Genomic DNA, 18,587 nt, shown 5'->3' on the forward strand with positions numbered 1-18,587 from the left:
GCGATTTTTTTCTTCTTCGAGGAACCAAGAACATTTTGGAAATTTCTTCATAAAATAACTTCCAAAGAGCGAAGTGAATTTTCTATTTAACGAATCTTTTCTTTGAGATCCACTTTCCCTATTTCCCAAAATATTTCGGAGCATTTCAGACATGTTAACGTATTTTATGGGGGATATTGATAATTCGAAGCCACTTAACTTTTAGAGAAAGCAGTAAAATCCCTTTCCCTCTTTTTTTCCCCATTTCAGAAGAAAACCTCACACAAAATAAACGAATTTTATCAGTAGCAATTAAATTTAAGAACGCATGTGGTACTAAACTACTTTTATAATAAATGCAGATATAATTTTATGCATAAATTTAGCTTTTAGTTTTTAATGTTGAAAATGTATGTAGCTTGATAGTGTATCACTGTGTAATGCTTTGTCTTATTCTTGCTTTCCATGCAGATTTCTTTTATATTTAAGATTTATAAAATAAATAGTAGATACTTATTTACAAGATAAAGGTGTGTCAATTGCTATTTTAATTATGTCTAGGGATTATGAATGTAAAATCTGGTTTGTGTTGTTTAAGTATTGCAAAAATTGATTTTCTTTTTAATGAATTTTCCATATAACGAACTTATTATCGGGATTTAGCGACTTCGTTAAATAGAGGTCTGATTATTTTATTTAAAAATAGCCACGTTTTCAGAGACTAACGAATATGTTAGGGTTTACTTTAAAACATTTGTTTTCCCAAATCTTTGAGTACTGCAAAACATGATTTTATCACTTTCTTTAAAATGTCACTTAACGTGCTATCAAACTAAACTAGTGAAGGATTATAATGCAATTTTTTTTCCTTTTATATTAATTGTTACTTAACGTGCTATTGAGTTGATGAATGATTATAATTTAGACTTTCTCTTTCATTCTAAAATTGTTATTTAACGATTAAAAAATCTGTTTGATTAAAACGAATAAAACAATGGATTTCTTATGGGTACGTAAAGTTAACACTGGTAATGACTAAAATAAGTAAAATGCTAATTTTATCATAACCTTGAGAAAAAGAAAAAAATATACGTTGTTTAATTTAATTTTAGTTGTTAATATGATTTTTTTTCTTTTATAATTTTAGTCTTTGTTAATTAAAAAGATGATAATTAAAGAGTTGTATTTGGTAAAAATATTTTTATTTTAAGCTTGTCCATCAATATTTTTTACTTATTTGAATTTTATCATTAAATTATTAATTTTTAGTATTAACACCTTACTAACTATTACTAAAACTTGTTATTACAAAAATTATTCAAAGTAGAGAATAATATATAAAAATTTAACCGAAAACGAAATCTTCGATTAATTTTTATTTTTTCATAAATAAAATTCTGTTATTTGTAGTACATAAAGCGATAGTTTGTGAGTCGTATAGAAATCTAAGACAAAAATTTCTATAGAATCTTGTAGAATCTTATTTTAATTTTCATGGTTTTCTAGTCGAACAAAATTATGTTTTTATTTGTTATAAAGCAATAGCTTTTTAGTCTTGCGAAAGCAAAGATAACAAACAATTCCATAAAAGCAGAATCGTGTTCTAAATTTCACGATTTTTTTTTTGAGAGTAAATTTCTGTTTTTTGCATTACAGTTTGAAAATCGTGTAAAAATAGAGGCGAACAATTCCATATAATGCAGAATATGGTTTTAACTTTTAAAGTTTTCTTTACTAACAATATTCAATTATAGTTCGTTCTCGTTGTGCAGCAGTAATTAGTCTTTTATGGAGTAAAAATTTAAGCAAACAATTCCACAAAAAGTGAATTATGTTCTAAATTTTACGATTTTCTGTACGAATTATGTTCAGTCATAATTTTGTCGAATATGATTTCAAATTTTTAAAGTTTTCCTTACGAACAAAATCCAATTATAATTCGTTCCCGTTGTGCAGCAGTAATAAGTCTTTTATGGAGCAAAAATTTAAGCAAACAATTCTACAAAAAGTGAATTCTGTTCTAAATTTCATGATTATCTTTACGAATCACGTTCAGTCATAATTTTGTAGTACAGTTTGCCAATCGTGAAAAACAAATAATTTCAAAAAAAGTAAAATTTTGTTCTGGTAGTAAAAACTAGACCAGAATTCTACATTCTAACAAAATTTAGTTAGAATATCCTGTGCAGCAATAATTTGCCTGTATTCGGTGAATCAATTCGTAAAGTTTTCATCAGATTACAATTTTTATCAGATTTTCGACTTCATCTACACTGAAAAAAAAAAAAAAAAAAAAACGCGGTAAATCTCTAATTAGTATTTGGTGCAAAGTTTCTTATTGCCCCTCAGTTTGGTTAATTAAAAGGTTTTTTTTATGGTGCAATGGACTGTACTTACAGTAAATAGTGTTCGCAATATTTTGGTGATAGTTAAATCCCAATTTATAGTGCAACCTTGCCCAGGATTTGTGACCTTTAGAAATAGTTAATAATGGTGCAACGTTTCTCTGCTTTTATATATATGAAAAAGGAAGAAAAAAAAATGGTGAAATACTTAATCGTGGTGCAACTTTTCCCTCCTTTTATGAAAAAAAAAATGGGTGTTTTATCTCTTTAAAACACCTACTTTTGGTGCAACCTTCTGATATTTGGAGTTACTGAAAATACTAAACTACGGTAAAATTGAGCTCCATTTTATTGTAACTAGCAAATGAATACCAATTTTTGGTGCAATATGACGCGGAATTTTTAGCAGAGTAGAAAGTGTGGTTTTTAACAGCGTAGAAAGTTCTCGGAGAAAAATGGTAACCGGTAAATAGTTTTCCTAATATTTTGGTGATAGTTAAATATCAATTTAAGGTGCTACCTTGCCCTGAAATTGTGCTCTTTAGAAATACTTAATACTGGAGCACCCTTTCCCTTCTTTTCTAAAAAAAAATTAGTGTTTCAATCTCTTTGAAACTTCTACTTTTGGTGCAACCTTCTGATAATTGGAGCTAGTGAAAATGCTAAAATATGGTAAAATTGATCTCCATTTTACTGTAGCAAATAATTACCAATTTTTGATGCAACATGGCTCGAAATTTTCAGTGGTGTAAAAAGTGTTAAAATAGAAGTTCTCTACAAGAAAACTGTCTCAAAAATTTCTCCCGGTGATTAAATTCGAGTAAATAAGCCGTTACCCTCTTGAGGTATCATCGAACGATTTTCTTCGAGGGGAACTAAGTGAGCCATTTAATTAGGCAAACCATCCAATTTGTTGCAATGAGGAGGAGGGCTGCCAATTAGGTGTGCATTTGGTTCCGGATCGAAACCTGAACGTGGGAAAAAGACTCGCGGCCACAAGAACCCTACTCTGCATGTGGTTAACAACTGCAGATAAGAAGGTGATTTTCTGGTTAAGCGCTAATCAGCGTAGAAAAGAGTGCAGAATTGGAAGAGGAAAAGGAGACCCCCCGCACTCTGCAGAAGGTAATAAAATGTGGTGCGAGGCGTGGGAACTTACAAGGCGGTGGCCCAATTTGTCAGTGGCAATTCTTGAAACCGTGTCGAATGGTGACAATGTTTGTAGAATTCCAATTCTTGGAATGTTTCTGTGATGCTCATTTCCAGGGCATGAAATATGGCCTTCCTGAGAATGTTTTCTCTGGAAATCGATACATTGTGTTTACTTTTCGAAACTAGGAGCATTCTATTTATTTGTTTCCCATGTGAAGGCCTGCAACAACACCTGACAGGTTTTATAGTTTGCAATGAAGCTGTTACACTCAGGTGATGAAATAGGAATGCAAACATTCGCTATTATTGACCACAAGACTTAGCAGGATTATTTATAACCTGAGAATATTTGGCACATTTAATACTAGGGGGAAAAAACTGACAAAATTTGTGCAAGTATAATATACAACAGTATTAACAATGTCCGTATCTTTTGATATTGATGAATGTATAAGTAGCAATAAGTATAGTATATAAACTTGTGTATGGAACTATATCAGTATTTTAAATGTTCGAAGTTTTTTTAAAATTATTTTTTTGTTTATTTTATTTATTTATTTATTTATTTTTTTTTTTGGAAATACTAATAATAGAAAATAAATAAAATACATGTTTTACGCATTTAATACCCAAGGAAAAAGAATCGAACAAAATTTGAGCAAGTATAACACTTTTAACATTGTGCATCAATATGTAAAGTTTTTGTTGTAAAGTATTTGTGTTAACAATATGTAAAGTATTTTTTTATATTGATGAACATATAAGTAGCAATAACAGTACTAGTATAGTGTGTAAACTTGTATATGGAACTATATCGATATTTTAAATGTGTTCATCAAACGTTTTTTTTTTCTCCCCCCCCCCTTTTTTTTTGAGAATAATAATTTAAAAAAAATAGTACAGTCACGCTCATATGTTAATGCAAAGTCTTTTTTTTCTTGTTTTGTGATATAGATAAAAGTTTTGCAAAAACTATTTTTTTGTAAAAAAAAAAATTTGATAATTTTTTGTTGCCTGTCAACTTACTCCAAAAAATATCAATAAATAAATGAAAAAAAAATAAATAAAATATTTTGTAAAGAAAGGACCACAATTTAAAATAATAACATGCATTTTAATTTCGCAATGAAAGGGGAAAAAAAAAGAGATCATCTTAAAAAAGAGATGATGACAAAAATTATTTATTTAAACTTAATAAACATTATCATTTTTCATTCAGTCCAGATAATCAAATAGATTTGAATCGATTTTTCAGAGAGTTTATTATTTATGATATCAAAGCAACTTTGTATTATTTAACTGTTTTTGTATTTTTTTCTATTTTTTATTATTATTATTATTATTTTTTTATAAATTTTATTTTGTTGACAGAGAAAATCAAATTTCAATGATGAGCACTAAAAATTTGAAAATATAGATAGATGTTCGTTAAGTGTTAAAACGAATGCTACAAGCTCTTGATACAGTACTTCCAATGTGCATAAGTTTTGAGAAATAATATTTCAAAATTATTTTCTTAGTTTGTATGCTTTTTCAAAGCGATTGTCTGCTGCCAAATATAATTGGATTCAGTCTCGCGGGTCGCTATTAGAAAGTTAGGAAATTCGATTCAAGGCACCTTATGGGCAGTCTTGTAGCATAAAAAATGTACTTTTTAAGCCCAGTGGATTCTATATCATAACAAAACTATAAAGAAACAAGCAATAAAAAAACAATAAAAAATGTGCAAAAAAGAATTTTTTTTTATGCAGCAAATAATTAGAAATAAGTAATAATAAAATTCATTAATTTTTATTAGCTGAATCTTTTCTTAATGACTAAAATGGGTTGTTGTTGACTTACTCCAGTGAATGTTTACAATCACTTAGTTAATCACAATTGGTAAATGTCCGAAATATATACAAGGTCTAGTTAAGTGCCCCTGCCCGGTATGCCCTACATGAATGTTTTTTTAAGGTCAAGTGCCACTGCCCAGTGTGCATTTAACCGGTACTCCAAACAATGATGTTTCTCCTAATCTATCCTCAGCAGATATTAAAATATCAAATAGATATAATATCAACGAATAAATTAATATCAAATCGGATACAACAAATATTTCGGACATTCACCAAAGCGACTATGTGATTGTTGACATTCAAAGTTAAAAGTCGACATTCTCTTGATTTTGGCCACCCACGGTAACATATGTATATACGTTATTGCATTTATGAGATTATCTTCTTTTAAGTAGTAAATCGTTAATTAAAAATCTCATCGTCTGCCATTATTTAAATTTCTAGTCTCAATCGGTTAAATTAAATTATTTATTTAAAACATTATACGTTCGTATTCTGTCTCAATTTTGTAAACTAAAAGACACTCTATGGTACCGTTTTAAGTACCTCTTTATCGTGCCGAAAACTGAAGCCGGGAGGGCAGGAAGGAGCACCTTGTGTAAACCAACCGTACGTAATCTTTCTGACAATTAACCTTTTCTTTGAGGTTTTACTGTAAGACATCCACCAGGTTAAACGTTTCTCTTTAGAATTTTATATCTTTCCACCTGTGTGATACTTTTCCGGGGGTGGCTGTTTCGGTACCTTTAGAACAGCTAGGCTATTTAACGGGCAACCGCAATAAAAACACGTCCGCGCCGCTGGAGCTCCTACGCATATGCATGAGACTCTTATTGCTAACTCACTTCCACTTTGTTGTTGAAACTCTTAATAGAGGTCTGGATTTTGGTCTGTAAGCACCACTTCAACATTGTGCAGGTAACGTTGAGGCTTTTGACTCTTTTTTTTTTCTTCTTTTTTCCTTCTGTAAATTTGTTTACGATTTTTATATACAACTCGTTAATAGTACTCACTTTCAAAAATACAGTCGGATTTCTATTTAAAAAGCTTCCATTTTGCGATTTTTTTTTTCTTTGAAGAACCAAGAACGTTTTGGACATTTCTTCGTAAAATAACTTCCAAATAGTGAAGTGAATTTTCTATTTTTAACGAACTTTTCTTTGAGATCCACTTTCCACAAAATATTTCAGAACATTTCAGACTTGTTAACGCATTTTATGGGGGATATTGATAATTCGAAGCCACTGAACTTTTAGAGAAAGCAGTAAAATCTCTTAAATTTTTTTTTTTTTTTTTTTTTTTTTTTTTGCATTTCAAACGAAAAACTCAGGCAAAATTAACGGATTTTATCAGTAGCAATTCAATTTAACAATGCATGTGATAATGTATGTTTAAAGTTACTTTTATAATTAACTCAGATATAATTTTATACATAAATGTAGCATTTTTTTAGTTGAAAATATTTCTTTGAGATCCACTTTTCCTATTTTTTAATATACTAGAGGGCTCCGCCCCCTGCTCGCTGACGCTCGCCAACCCCCGGAGAATTGCTTCGCAATTCTTGCTTGGTTTGCTTCGCAAAACCAAGAATGCTTTGATTTCATATATTTCAATATTAAACTGAATATTAACTGTTATCATCGAAAAGAATTAATTTTCTTAAATGCAGAATAAGCAGTGTGTCAATATCAATGTCACTTTTTTTCGTTGACTACAGTTCCTTCTATGTCCTATTTGTTCTCTAAATGAGCCAAAATTGTCAGAAATTAACATCAATGTGCAGATATAATCTTAATATGAAACTTGTTTAAAAAAAATGATAATCACAATAATACAGACTTTGTCCCAAAGAAATGAATATATTTATAACACATTTAATTCAATATATATATATATATATATATGCAAACACTATAATATTTTTCAATAAGCAATATTGTTAAGAACAGGGTAATTTTTAAAAAAATATTTTAATAATATTCAGCAAAATAACTATAAATGAAAACATTAATTTTGCGGAATTAAAGTAAACAATGCACCAATAGCATTTTCTTTACGCTAAATACATTTATAAATTTGACATTATATATATATGTTATAATATTTCTCTATATACAATATTGTTAATGATAGGATCATCTTTAATAAATATTTTTCCCGCTTTCGATTAGCTTTCGCATTGAGTTGCGACTTTTTAGTAATGTTAGGTCTTTTCTTTTTAGGCATTACTTGTAAATAAACAAATCGAATTGAGATTTAAAACCAGATTAAACTTACGAATTAACGTTTTAGAAAACAAATAATCAGATTAATCAATATATCAATACGAAATAAGTTGAGATGTTGTAAAACTGAAGAATGAAATTCTAACTATTTTGTGATTGGTTGCATCTCTGAAAAAGAAAATTCAGACTTGTAAATCGCTTTTTTAAGCTTGCCGTTTTCAGACATGTGATTGGCTGTTGTGAACGGCGGTTATTCTTCATTATTAACTGCAAAATCGTGCTTTAAAACTAAAATAAATACAAATTTAAAATTATGTAAAAGATTTGAATGCCCTAAATGTCTTCCCTGAAAGATTCTGAATGAATTGATTCCTTAATCTTAGATTTTCATCACGTAGTTAAAAAGTTTTTCAGGGGACAAAATTAACTGCAAAAACTTTTTTTTAGAATAGAGAGATTTCGGAGCATTTCAAACTTGTTAACGCATTTTATGGGAGAAATTGATTTTCGAAGTCACTTAAATTTCAGAGAAAGCAGTAAAATCCCTTTTCCTTTTTGCTCGCATTTCTAACTCAGACAAAATTAACGGATTTTATCAGTATTAATTAAACTTAAGAAACCATGCGGTATTGTATGTTTAAAATTACTTTTATAATAAATGCAGCTATATCTTTATACATAAATTTAGCTTTTTTTTAGTTGAAAATTTGTGGAGCATGATAGTGTAGCGCTGGGTAATGTTTTGTTCTATTCTTGCTTTCCATGCAGCTTTCTTTTATGGTTAAGATTTGTAAAATAAATAATCGATACTAGAACACAAGATAATGGTGTATCTATTGCTATTTTAATTACGTCTAGGGTTTATGAATTTAAAATCCGTTTTGTGTTGTTTAAGTACTTCAAAAGTTGATTTTCTATTTAACGAATTTTCCATACAACGAACTTATTATCGGGATTTTTCGATTTCGTTAAATAGAGGTCCGACAATATTCATTCGTAGCTAACTTACAAATAACATTCTTTCGCTTTTCGTCATTAATTTTTCTGGTGTTAGACTCTGTAGCTGATTTTAAAGAGCCCTAATCTACGGCACTATCTCCGTAATTCCAAATTTTTCACTGACCTCAACTGTCAGAGATTATTATTGTATAAATTTGGAATATTGCATAAATTCTTTCTTTTGGAAATATAAGATCTTTAAAAATTACACACAAAAACTTTGTGTCGCTTACATTTAAAGTTAAATTTTATAGAATGCTACAAAAATGAAATGGATTCCTATATCTTTAAGCCCGCAATCTTGAAACAGAAAATGAAATTCTTTATTCATTATTAATTGCGGTGTTATATCAATTTCATTTTTTTACTTTCTTTTTTACATTAAAAAACAAGTTTAAAAATTTTTTCAGAAAAGGAGTTTGTTATTTTCCTTCATTTGCTTCTTTTCCCCCTTTAACCCCTTTTTAAGATCGCATCGAATTTACACCTTATTATGGTACAGGGTAAAGATATAGGACAATTCCGTTAGGTCGACAGTTAGGTCGATCAGATAATGAAAAATTCAAAATAAATATTCTTAAAGCAAATAAGGTGTCATTTTAACGATAGAAAGTTCGAAATATTATCTCTTAATAAATTGATTTTTCTGATTCGTTTGAGAATGAAAGGAAACATTATAGAAATGAAGTAAATAACCATAAAAAGTAAACTAATATAAAGAGAGGTCATGATGCAAAAATATATAAATTACTGCACATTTTATAATTTTTATGTCCGACACCAAAAATGAATAATTAATTCTGCTGAGCAAATAAAAGTAAAGTTGCAAAAATAAAATTTTCTATTTAAAGCATGATTCTAGAGTTTATTGGTATAATCTGTTTCAATTTTGTAAAACTTGATTTATTTTTATTTCTTAAAAAAAATTTTTTTTTTAATGGTGAATGAATTATTATTTTTTTTAATTTTTACTTTCGACGTTATTTCTGTCGGACACATTTATATCTTTCATATTTCTATTTAGCTTCAACTATTTCTCACACAAATATTTCTTTTTACTTATAAGATTAAGTGAATAATATATAAAAGAAATTAAATAAACATTTAAGTTAATAAAAAAAGACGTATAATTTGAAATTGATTGTGTACCTTAATTTTATCACCGCTGATGATCAACCTATCGAACGTGGATGTGAGGTTTTAATGTTCGTCACCGTAATCCTTAGTTTTGAACACGACTCAGACAAAGGGACTGATTGAAATATCTAAGAAAACGTAGACGACTTTTGGGAAACAAACCAGCATTAACTAATGTGTCGCATGAAGAGGAAAGCCTTCCACGACAGTCTAAACGGCAAAGGGGCTCATGGCATGTAACAGAAGATATTTTGGGTTAGCTAGGCAATTAGTGCAGTTCGTGAACTGCATCATATAGAAATCAGCAAGTCATTGTTGGAATTCGAACTTTCGACGCTAGTATCGAAAGCGGTTGTTTTTTCATATTTCTGATTCCGGAGTTCACTAATTATTGATTATGAGCTTCCTTATTGCTTATCGGCAATCATTGATAATACTTATTATATATTGTATGTGATGCTGCAATTTAGAACATTACACTTGAAATGTTTTATTGATTTTCACGATCCTTTATTTTACTTATGAATAGCACGAGCGATTATTCTATCTTCCACTTCTTTCTCCCGCTCTTAATTTTTTTTTTGTATTTTTTTTTTTGTACAAAGCTATTCTTAATATCTATTAAATAGATTTAATTTACGAAAATTAAATTGCAACAATAAAATAAAATTTTAAAAATGACTTTAATTTCAGTTTCAAAATTGTCATGCACCTACTTGTGTTTGCATATGTGTTAGCTATAATTTGTGAAATAAAATTTTGTATTTTTCTTTTGTAGATGATCCACAAGAAATGCATTCTCATCAGGGATTTCTACCAACCCCTCCTCTCACTCCCACCAGTCCATCCAGCAGCCAATACGGCAGATCCCCTTCACCTCCATCCTCATCCTCCTCCTCCAGAGATGACTATTCCATTTCACCTCCCATCCTGCAACCCCTCAAACCAGCACCCATAGTTCCTATTCAACCTCATCTGGGATCTGCCTTCACCGCCTATCCTAAAAATATCCTGGCCCAGAGGAGAAGACCCAGGAAAAAGTTCGATTTCACGAGACTGGCTGAATCCGCCAATCAAGCTAGTGATGATGAAAGCGACAACGAGCCGCCACCCCTTGTCCTGCCGTTGGATGGCGGCATGATTCACCGACAATTGGTTCTACCCGTTCACTATCCACCATCCCATCACCAAATTCCACACCAAAAAGCACCACAGCATCCTTCCTTCTTCCACCTCTTCAGTCACCCCCTGGAGGATCAGCAATCGAATCATCCAGCTTCCAGAAGTGCTAGTCTATTGGAGAGAAGGTTCTTCAGGTCCAGAGTGTCCAGCAGACCAAAGAAAGAATTCATCTGCAAATTCTGCCAAAGAAGATTCACCAAATCCTACAACCTGTTGATCCACGAGAGGACCCACACGGACGAGAGACCCTACACGTGTGACATCTGTCAGAAGGCCTTCAGGAGGCAAGACCACCTCAGAGATCACAGGTAAGACTCGTCTTCTGTGTTCTAGTTTACTCTGATTTACATGATTCAAAATGTCAGTCGTTATAATGCGTATTCTTTTCTCCTTAATTTTGATATCGCCAATGCATGAAATATGGTATTCTATAGGATGCCTAGACATTGTATAGGACGCCTAGACATTGTATAGAATGCCCAAAATAAAGCGATAAAGTATGAAACTGCAGTCGAACCATAGTGGAGTGTTGTAAACCCAGCAATTGAGTCCACTATAAATTGCTGATCACTATATTGATAATTAATTTTTTTAAGCCTTTGGTAATAGTATTGTTCGAAACAGTGATTACGACAGTTTGTATATAAACTGTTATCTGATTAGCTATTTAATAAGTGAAATATTAAAAAGAAAAATTATTTTTACATTAATTCAGTTAAGTAGAGTTTAAAAATTTTCACATAAACAATTAGTAAAAAATAATCCAATATTTTTTAGTTCCCATTTTTTTCAAGAGGAAAAAAGAAAATTGTAGAACCTTTAATCCAATTTTATTTCCCAGATAAAATTACTAAATTTTTTTTCTTTTCTTTCTCAACATTGGAGGGGTGGGGGGAGTATCAATGACTACACAACTGTTTGATTGGAAATGAAGCTTTTTTTGAAAAAAGCTTTTTTACAATGTTGATGAATGAAGTGCTGTTTGGTTGATGATGCAGACTGTTTTGATTTAATTTTTCGCATTGTCAATTGATGAAGTGCCATTTGATTGATGATGCAAACTTCAAAAAAAAAAAAAAAAAAAAAAAAGTAGCTTCCTGTAATGTCAATAAAAGAAGTGCCATTTGGTTGATGAGGCAAACTTTTTTTCGATTTAGCTTTCTGCAATGTCAATAACAGAAATGCCATTTTATTAATGATGCAAACTTTAAAGAAATTTTTTTTCTTCTTGCGCTGTTAATAAATGAAAGTGTCTTGCAATTGATGAGGCAAACTTTTTTAAAACCTTTTTTTCTTCTTTTCAATGTTAAGAAATGAAATTTAAGATGAATTAGTGAAGTAAGATTTTTTTAATTTTTGATTTTTAGTTCGCATAGTCAAGTTTATTCATTGTTTCTTTTTCAATTTAATTTATTTTTATTCAGAAAATATAAAAAATCTTCTTTCTTCCTCTGTCACCCTCATGCTGTTCTGTCTTAAGAACGTAACAAGAAATCAATGTAGTCGTGATTGAAGTTAAGATATGGGATTCAAAAAAAGGGACTTCGAAGAAACATTCTAGATCATGATCAAGGAACTTCTAAGTTTTTCGAAAGCAGATATTCCAAGTATGTTCGGCGGGGTCTTGCAATCAGGGCCCGGGGAGGACCACCATATTACGCACGAGACCGCGTGCCTCTTTATCATGCTTTTAGAAGGGGGTGGGCATGCAAAGAGTAATCCCCAGCTATTTTAAAAAAACAAAAAGTTCGATACCGGCATCGTGCGTAGAACAAAAGCAAGTCATTCTCTGAATTCCTAAAGGTCAGGCACGAGCTTGACGTCACGACGGATCCGGGTACTTCAATCACTCGGACCCCACGATCGCCACGATCCGGTAGTCTGGGCGCACGACTCTAGCCCGATTTGCCTCTTTTTCTTTGTTTTTTCTTGACGAGGGCCGTTTGCTCATTCGAAGTATTGTATGAGTTGCGAAAAGAATTTGCTACCGGAACTTCGCACTTGATTTGAGAGGTAAAAAAAAAAGTTTTTTAAGTTTAGAGTGCAAGAGAGAGTGAACAAAAAGAGGAATAAATAATAGTTATAAAACACGTGAAGAGGGGGGGGGGGTTGAGAAGAAAAAAAGAAGATAAAGCTTAAGAAAATGAAGGAGCTCGCCAATTGTTTTGGATTGTATCTTGCTGATGTGCTCTTTTTTTAAGTGAATGAGGGGGAAAATGATATTTAAGCTTAAATGGTTTTCGAGATTTTTTTCTTTCTTTCCTTTTCTCATTTGAAGTCCAAAGATAGATGAACGAACGCAGCTTCTGAATTGAGATTTACTACTTCTCTATTATGATACAGACACGCTTATTTTTGAGTGTGGTATAAAGTGGAAGACGTGCTCTGTCTAATTATGATGCTAAAGACAGATTTCCGTATCAGTATATATATATATATATATATATATATATATATATATATATATATATATATATATATATATATATATATATATATATATATATATATATATATATATATATATATATATATATATTATATATAATTTGCCATTATGCAATTATTATAAATATGCATAAATTGCGTGCTGTAGTTATAGATAGCTTTGCATGCATACACTTATCGGATTTTGTCTTTCGACTACATAAATTGCATGCTCAAGTTATCTTTGCATGCATACACTTATCAGATTTTTGTCTTTCGTCTGTATAAATTGCGTGCTCTAGTTATAGATATCTTTGCATACACTTATCTGATTTTGTCTTTCGGCTTCCTAAATTGCGAGCATTAGAATAGATACCTTTGCATGCATACATTTAACAGATTTTGTCTTTCGACTACATAAATTGCGTGCTCTAGTTTTTGCATGCATACACTTATCAGATTTTGGCTTTCGGCTGCATAAATTGCTTGATCAAGTAATGTAGATGCATGCATACATTTATCGGATTTTGTCTTTCAACTGCATAAATAGCGTGCTCTAGTTATGGATATACAACACTCATCAGATTTTGTGTTTCGGCTACATAAATTGCGTGCTCCAGATATAGATATCTTTGCATGCATACACTTATTAGATTTTGTCTTACAGTTGCATAAATTGCTTGTTCAAGTAATGTAGATAGGCTTAAGATTTAGCGTTAAGAGTTAAATGCAATATCTTGTACAGATTGCTTTGAAATAGATATTATGGTGGGGATTTATGAAAATAAAATTATGCATTTTCTATTTATAGACTAATTGTAAATCGTTGTTGATTTCCAGGTACATTCACTCGAAGGAGAAACCCTTCAAATGCACAGAGTGTGGCAAGGGTTTCTGTCAGTCGAGGACGCTGGCAGTGCACAGGATCCTGCACATGGAGGACTCCCCCCACAAGTGTCCCACATGTGGACGCACATTCAACCAGAGGAGCAACCTCAAGACCCACCTCCTCACACACACAGACATCAAACCCTACAACTGTGACTCCTGCGGAAAAGTCTTCAGGAGGAACTGCGACCTCAGGAGGCACACGCTGACCCACACACTCATGAATGAGGGTTTAATAGCTACCGGTAGTTCATCAGACCCTGAGACCAGTTGTAACAATATCCCATTGAATTTGGTGAGGCCAAGCTGAGAATCGAACCTGGGATCTCAAACTCTGTTACCAAACTCAATACCATTGAGCTGCTCTCTCAAAGACTTGGAAAGATGGTGTGCATAATAAGTGTTTCAGAGACATTGTATGAGCCACAAACTTTCAATGAGAATCTTTTCGAAGCTTATCCGTTGTTCTATCCAAAATAGTAAATATGAAGTCTTTATAACTGCTTCTAAATTTTCTCTGCAACTGTCGTTGATCGACAAAATACTATATTCACTGTTTGTAAATAGAATAGGTGTCTTAAATTTACGAGATTTTTCCACTTGTCACATTTTCTTCTCTCCGTTGCCAGGGCTACGGAAAATCTTTTTTTTTTTTTTCCCCACGGCAATACATTTTAAGTTAGAATTCGGAATATACTGGCGGAGGAAGAAAAAAAGGAGCAAGATTTGAGGTTACCATGGTAACGGAGAGAGTAAAAGTGTGGTGAGTTGTGAAATCGCTTTGTTTTGAGAAGCTTATTTCGTTTACAAAGAGTTTAGAATTACCTCATTGTTTTTTTTCTTTCGAGTGTCCGAATTTTTCCATTCTGTTCTGTATGCAAATTTAATTAAGTTCCATTATGTGACAGAATCTAACGAAACGGAATATATTTGTTTATTTTATATTATTTATTATTTAAGTGACAAAACATAACAACACGAAACAAATAGGGCTTATTCGTTGTCCAAGTGATAGAAAAATTCATGCTCTGTTAGAGATCGAAGTAACAGACTTATAAGTTTTTTGACAAAATTTTCTGTGTATAAATTTTTTGACGAAATTTGTGTGTGTCATTCTGATACAATTTTTCAATGAAAATTTTCATCTCATGACCAGTGAATAATGACATGATGCTGTTACGTAAACAGGGTTCGGCACTTAATTGAAATTGTAACATATAATTGGAATTGTGACATATTCTTTAAGCAGTTTGTTGCTCTTCATTTTTTTTTATAATGACACAAATTTAAGTTCATTTTATTTTTTATATTTACAAAAAAAATTATATATATATAAAGTTTTTATTTAATGAAATGGTCAATTGAAAAATGCGTTTCAGCCTAATCGAAAATGTATCTAGTATCAACCTAACACTTTTTATGCATTTTACAACTAGCCTGAATAATTTTAGGCTAATGAGCAAATACACAATAAGCTTGATTTATTTTAATGAGCCTTAAAAAAGTCAGATTGTTTTTCCATCCAGGTAGCAAAGTGACATTTACGAAAAGCTGGATTTTTCAATTAGTTGATAATTAGTGAAATAGTATAGATTTATTTGTATGATTTTATTAAAATGTGTTTACACTTATTTCGAGTGAATTAAAAAGAAATGTAATGATTTCTACACTACCTCTTTTTTGTATATAGTGTTTTAACACTGTAATGGTTATTCCACAGTCATGCTCGGTGTTACAGTGTTATTGTAAATATAGTATTTGTTTAGACCTTTCGTTCAATTATATTGTCATGTTATATAAATAAAGAATGAATTGATTGTAAAAGGTTCTTGTATTTTTCTTCCCGTTTTATTTTTGGTTCATTATTACAAAATATTTATAAAATTTCATTAGTTACAGTAAATTTGCTTCGCTAATGAAGATTTGAACTGAAATTAAAAGACAATGCGCTATTCACAAATTGATATGATTAGATAATTTTTTTTATTTAGAATCCTGGGGTAAAAATGAAGTTGAAATATTGTATGCCTTAATAGTTTGAAATGAAAAATCCATAAAAAATCGCAACAGTCGCTTTCTGTTCTACTAAACTTTCAGCGTTCAGCAGTTTTATTTCCTCATAGTGATAATTTCTCTATTTTAGCGGGTGTAGTACACACTTTTATTGTCGATTTTTTAAGAGGCCTTTTTCCCCGCCATCTTGGATATTAGGTTTTTTTTAAATTTTTTTTTCTCTGTATTTAACAAACTTTTGATGATATACGGTCCCTGCCCAAATTATTAAACTCACTGTAAGATTGATTCTATGTAAAATCTTAGTTTTTAGGTGATACTATACAGCTTTATTGTTTTCACGCGGCTGAAACCGGTTTGCACTTCTTTACGTTCGTGTATTAATCTTTAACATTGCAATGCATTACGTTAAAAATAAATACAAATGGGAAGTATATAAAAAATTTCCTTAATAAAAACCCATTACATGTATGTTTAAATATGAAAGTATTGCATATAAACTCGTGCAAAACATGTCATTATTAAAACACTATATTGCGTCTAATAATTTGATCTCATTATTATAATATACTAATATAATACATGATATAATAAATATTCTATATTTATATAATATATCGTCTAATTTATCCAATCGTTGAATTTATATTATATATCGTCTAATTTAACCCATTGATACACGAACGTAAACAAGTGCAAACCGGTTTCAGCCGCATAAAAACAATAAAGCTGCATAGTATCACCTGATAATTAAAATTTTACATAGAATCTTACAGTTAAATGTAAACTATTTAACTATCCTTCAACAACTGCTAACGGCAGAACTGTTTTAGGTTAATTTCTTAGAAAAAATTAAAAGAGAATTTAAAATACCACATGCTTTGTATCTTAAATTCTGATTGGACGATGGCTTAAAAAATTATTCAAATTCTGATAACATTTTACGTGTATGGAAAAATACTGCCCAATAGGTAAAAATCCGCCGTTAGTTTATGAGTGAAAATTATATTAAGATGACTAAAGGCATATTTAGAATTTTCCTTCGACTGGTGAGAGGTTTCTTAAGAGGACGCCATTCCGCGGAAGAAAAGTTTAATCGAAAATTCTTAATGAAGGAGAAAGAGAATTTGCGACGTTGAGAATATAATTTTTGCAAATTAGGTACAAAAGAGAGGATAGGGCACTTACGCAAGAGCATCAGAGACAGTTATGAATAATTGCCATGTTCCCAATCATAGCATTTTTACTAACAATTCTTCCCCGTTGTTCACATCAATTATAACCTCTGTATGAAAGCGTTAATGACTGCTTGACAACTGATGCAAAATAAAAGAGTTTCAATTTATGAAGTTGCCCTCATTATCAAGCTTTTACCATTGCAAACATAAAATCTGAATTTAAGCCCTTCTCCAGAATTGTTTTTCTGGAGATGATTTTCTTGCTGATATTGGCGGGAAAAAAAGAAAAAAATATGAGCCGGAAAATGATAATCGAGCGATTTTTCAAAGAGATGATACTCAAATGAAGTTCTCGAAAACATCTATATACTATGAAGGTCCTCAGTGGCAGACGGATCATGGTTTAGAGTCGCTTTGCCATCGAGCTAAACATGGGAGGTTTTTGCTCTTTTCCCCCTCCATGTAATGCAAATCCTCCACGAAGGTAAAATTTCTCCCAATACTTGATCCAGGAGTTCCTTTATCTTTTCGATTGGATTCAAAATAACAAGGCTACGGAGTTGAACATTGATAGTCGCTAACTCAAAATTAGGTTGACTGTTGAACGACGGTTATAAAATAAAATATATACATCATAGAGAGAGTGTCTTCTCTGTCTTTTACTGTTAAATTAGGTCGATTACAGAATTTACATCGAAATATATTCTGGTGGTCTGCATCTATTAAACTTATAACTTTCATAAATCTGCACAATTTAAGTTTATATAACTTAAGTTCACTACAGAAAATTAATTCTTTAGCCATCCTTAAATTTATTCTTTATTTCTTTTTGTTATATTAAATATTTATTTACTTCAAAAATAATTATTTTCTGATGCTTGTTCATTCGTGCTCCTCATAGGGAACCTCAACAAGGTGAAAAAAGATAACTTTATTCAAGGCGAAGAAAGATTTTTCTGTTTATGTTATTACATCATCATCATCAATGGCTCGACAGCCCAGGGTGGGCCTTGGCCTTCCCAAGAAGTTTTTTCCAGGCTAACGCTTTTCCTGCTAGCGTTTCCCAGCTTTCAGTGTTTAGGATCTAAAGGTTTTTTCTTTCTAGGCTATCTATCCATCTCAAATTCGGCATGTCTCTTTTTCGTGTGACAACTGGGTTTATGTTGTAACAGTCATTAGAAAAAAAAAAAAAAATCGGCTGACACAAGCAATAATAAAAACAGT

General features: G+C 31.1%; 1 protein-coding gene across 2 annotated transcripts in view; it reads left to right on the plus strand.

Annotated features, from left to right (window-relative positions):
- LOC107451631 (uncharacterized) overlaps positions 1-15,996 on the plus strand; it is a 29,339-nt gene extending 13,343 nt beyond the window's left edge. Inside the window, exons 1-3 of one of the 2 annotated variants that reach the window (XM_087169432.1) lie at positions 6,073-6,232; positions 10,454-11,165; positions 14,125-15,996. In XM_087169432.1, coding sequence (XP_087025558.1) covers positions 10,468-11,165; positions 14,125-14,482 — 1,056 coding nt within the window. In that variant the 5' untranslated portion in view covers positions 6,073-6,232; positions 10,454-10,467 and the 3' untranslated portion in view covers positions 14,483-15,996. Of the gene's footprint in view, positions 1-6,072; positions 6,233-10,453; positions 11,166-14,124 lie in introns of those variants that run through there. The other variant, XM_043051634.3, reaches the window with a different exon arrangement.
- The last annotated feature ends 2,591 nt before the right edge of the window (positions 15,997-18,587 follow it).

Source organism: Parasteatoda tepidariorum, chromosome 8 (genome assembly GCF_982258835.1).
Source record: "Parasteatoda tepidariorum strain Cologne lab strain chromosome 8, Ptep-v5.0, whole genome shotgun sequence".
NCBI lineage: Eukaryota > Metazoa > Arthropoda > Arachnida > Araneae > Theridiidae > Parasteatoda > Parasteatoda tepidariorum.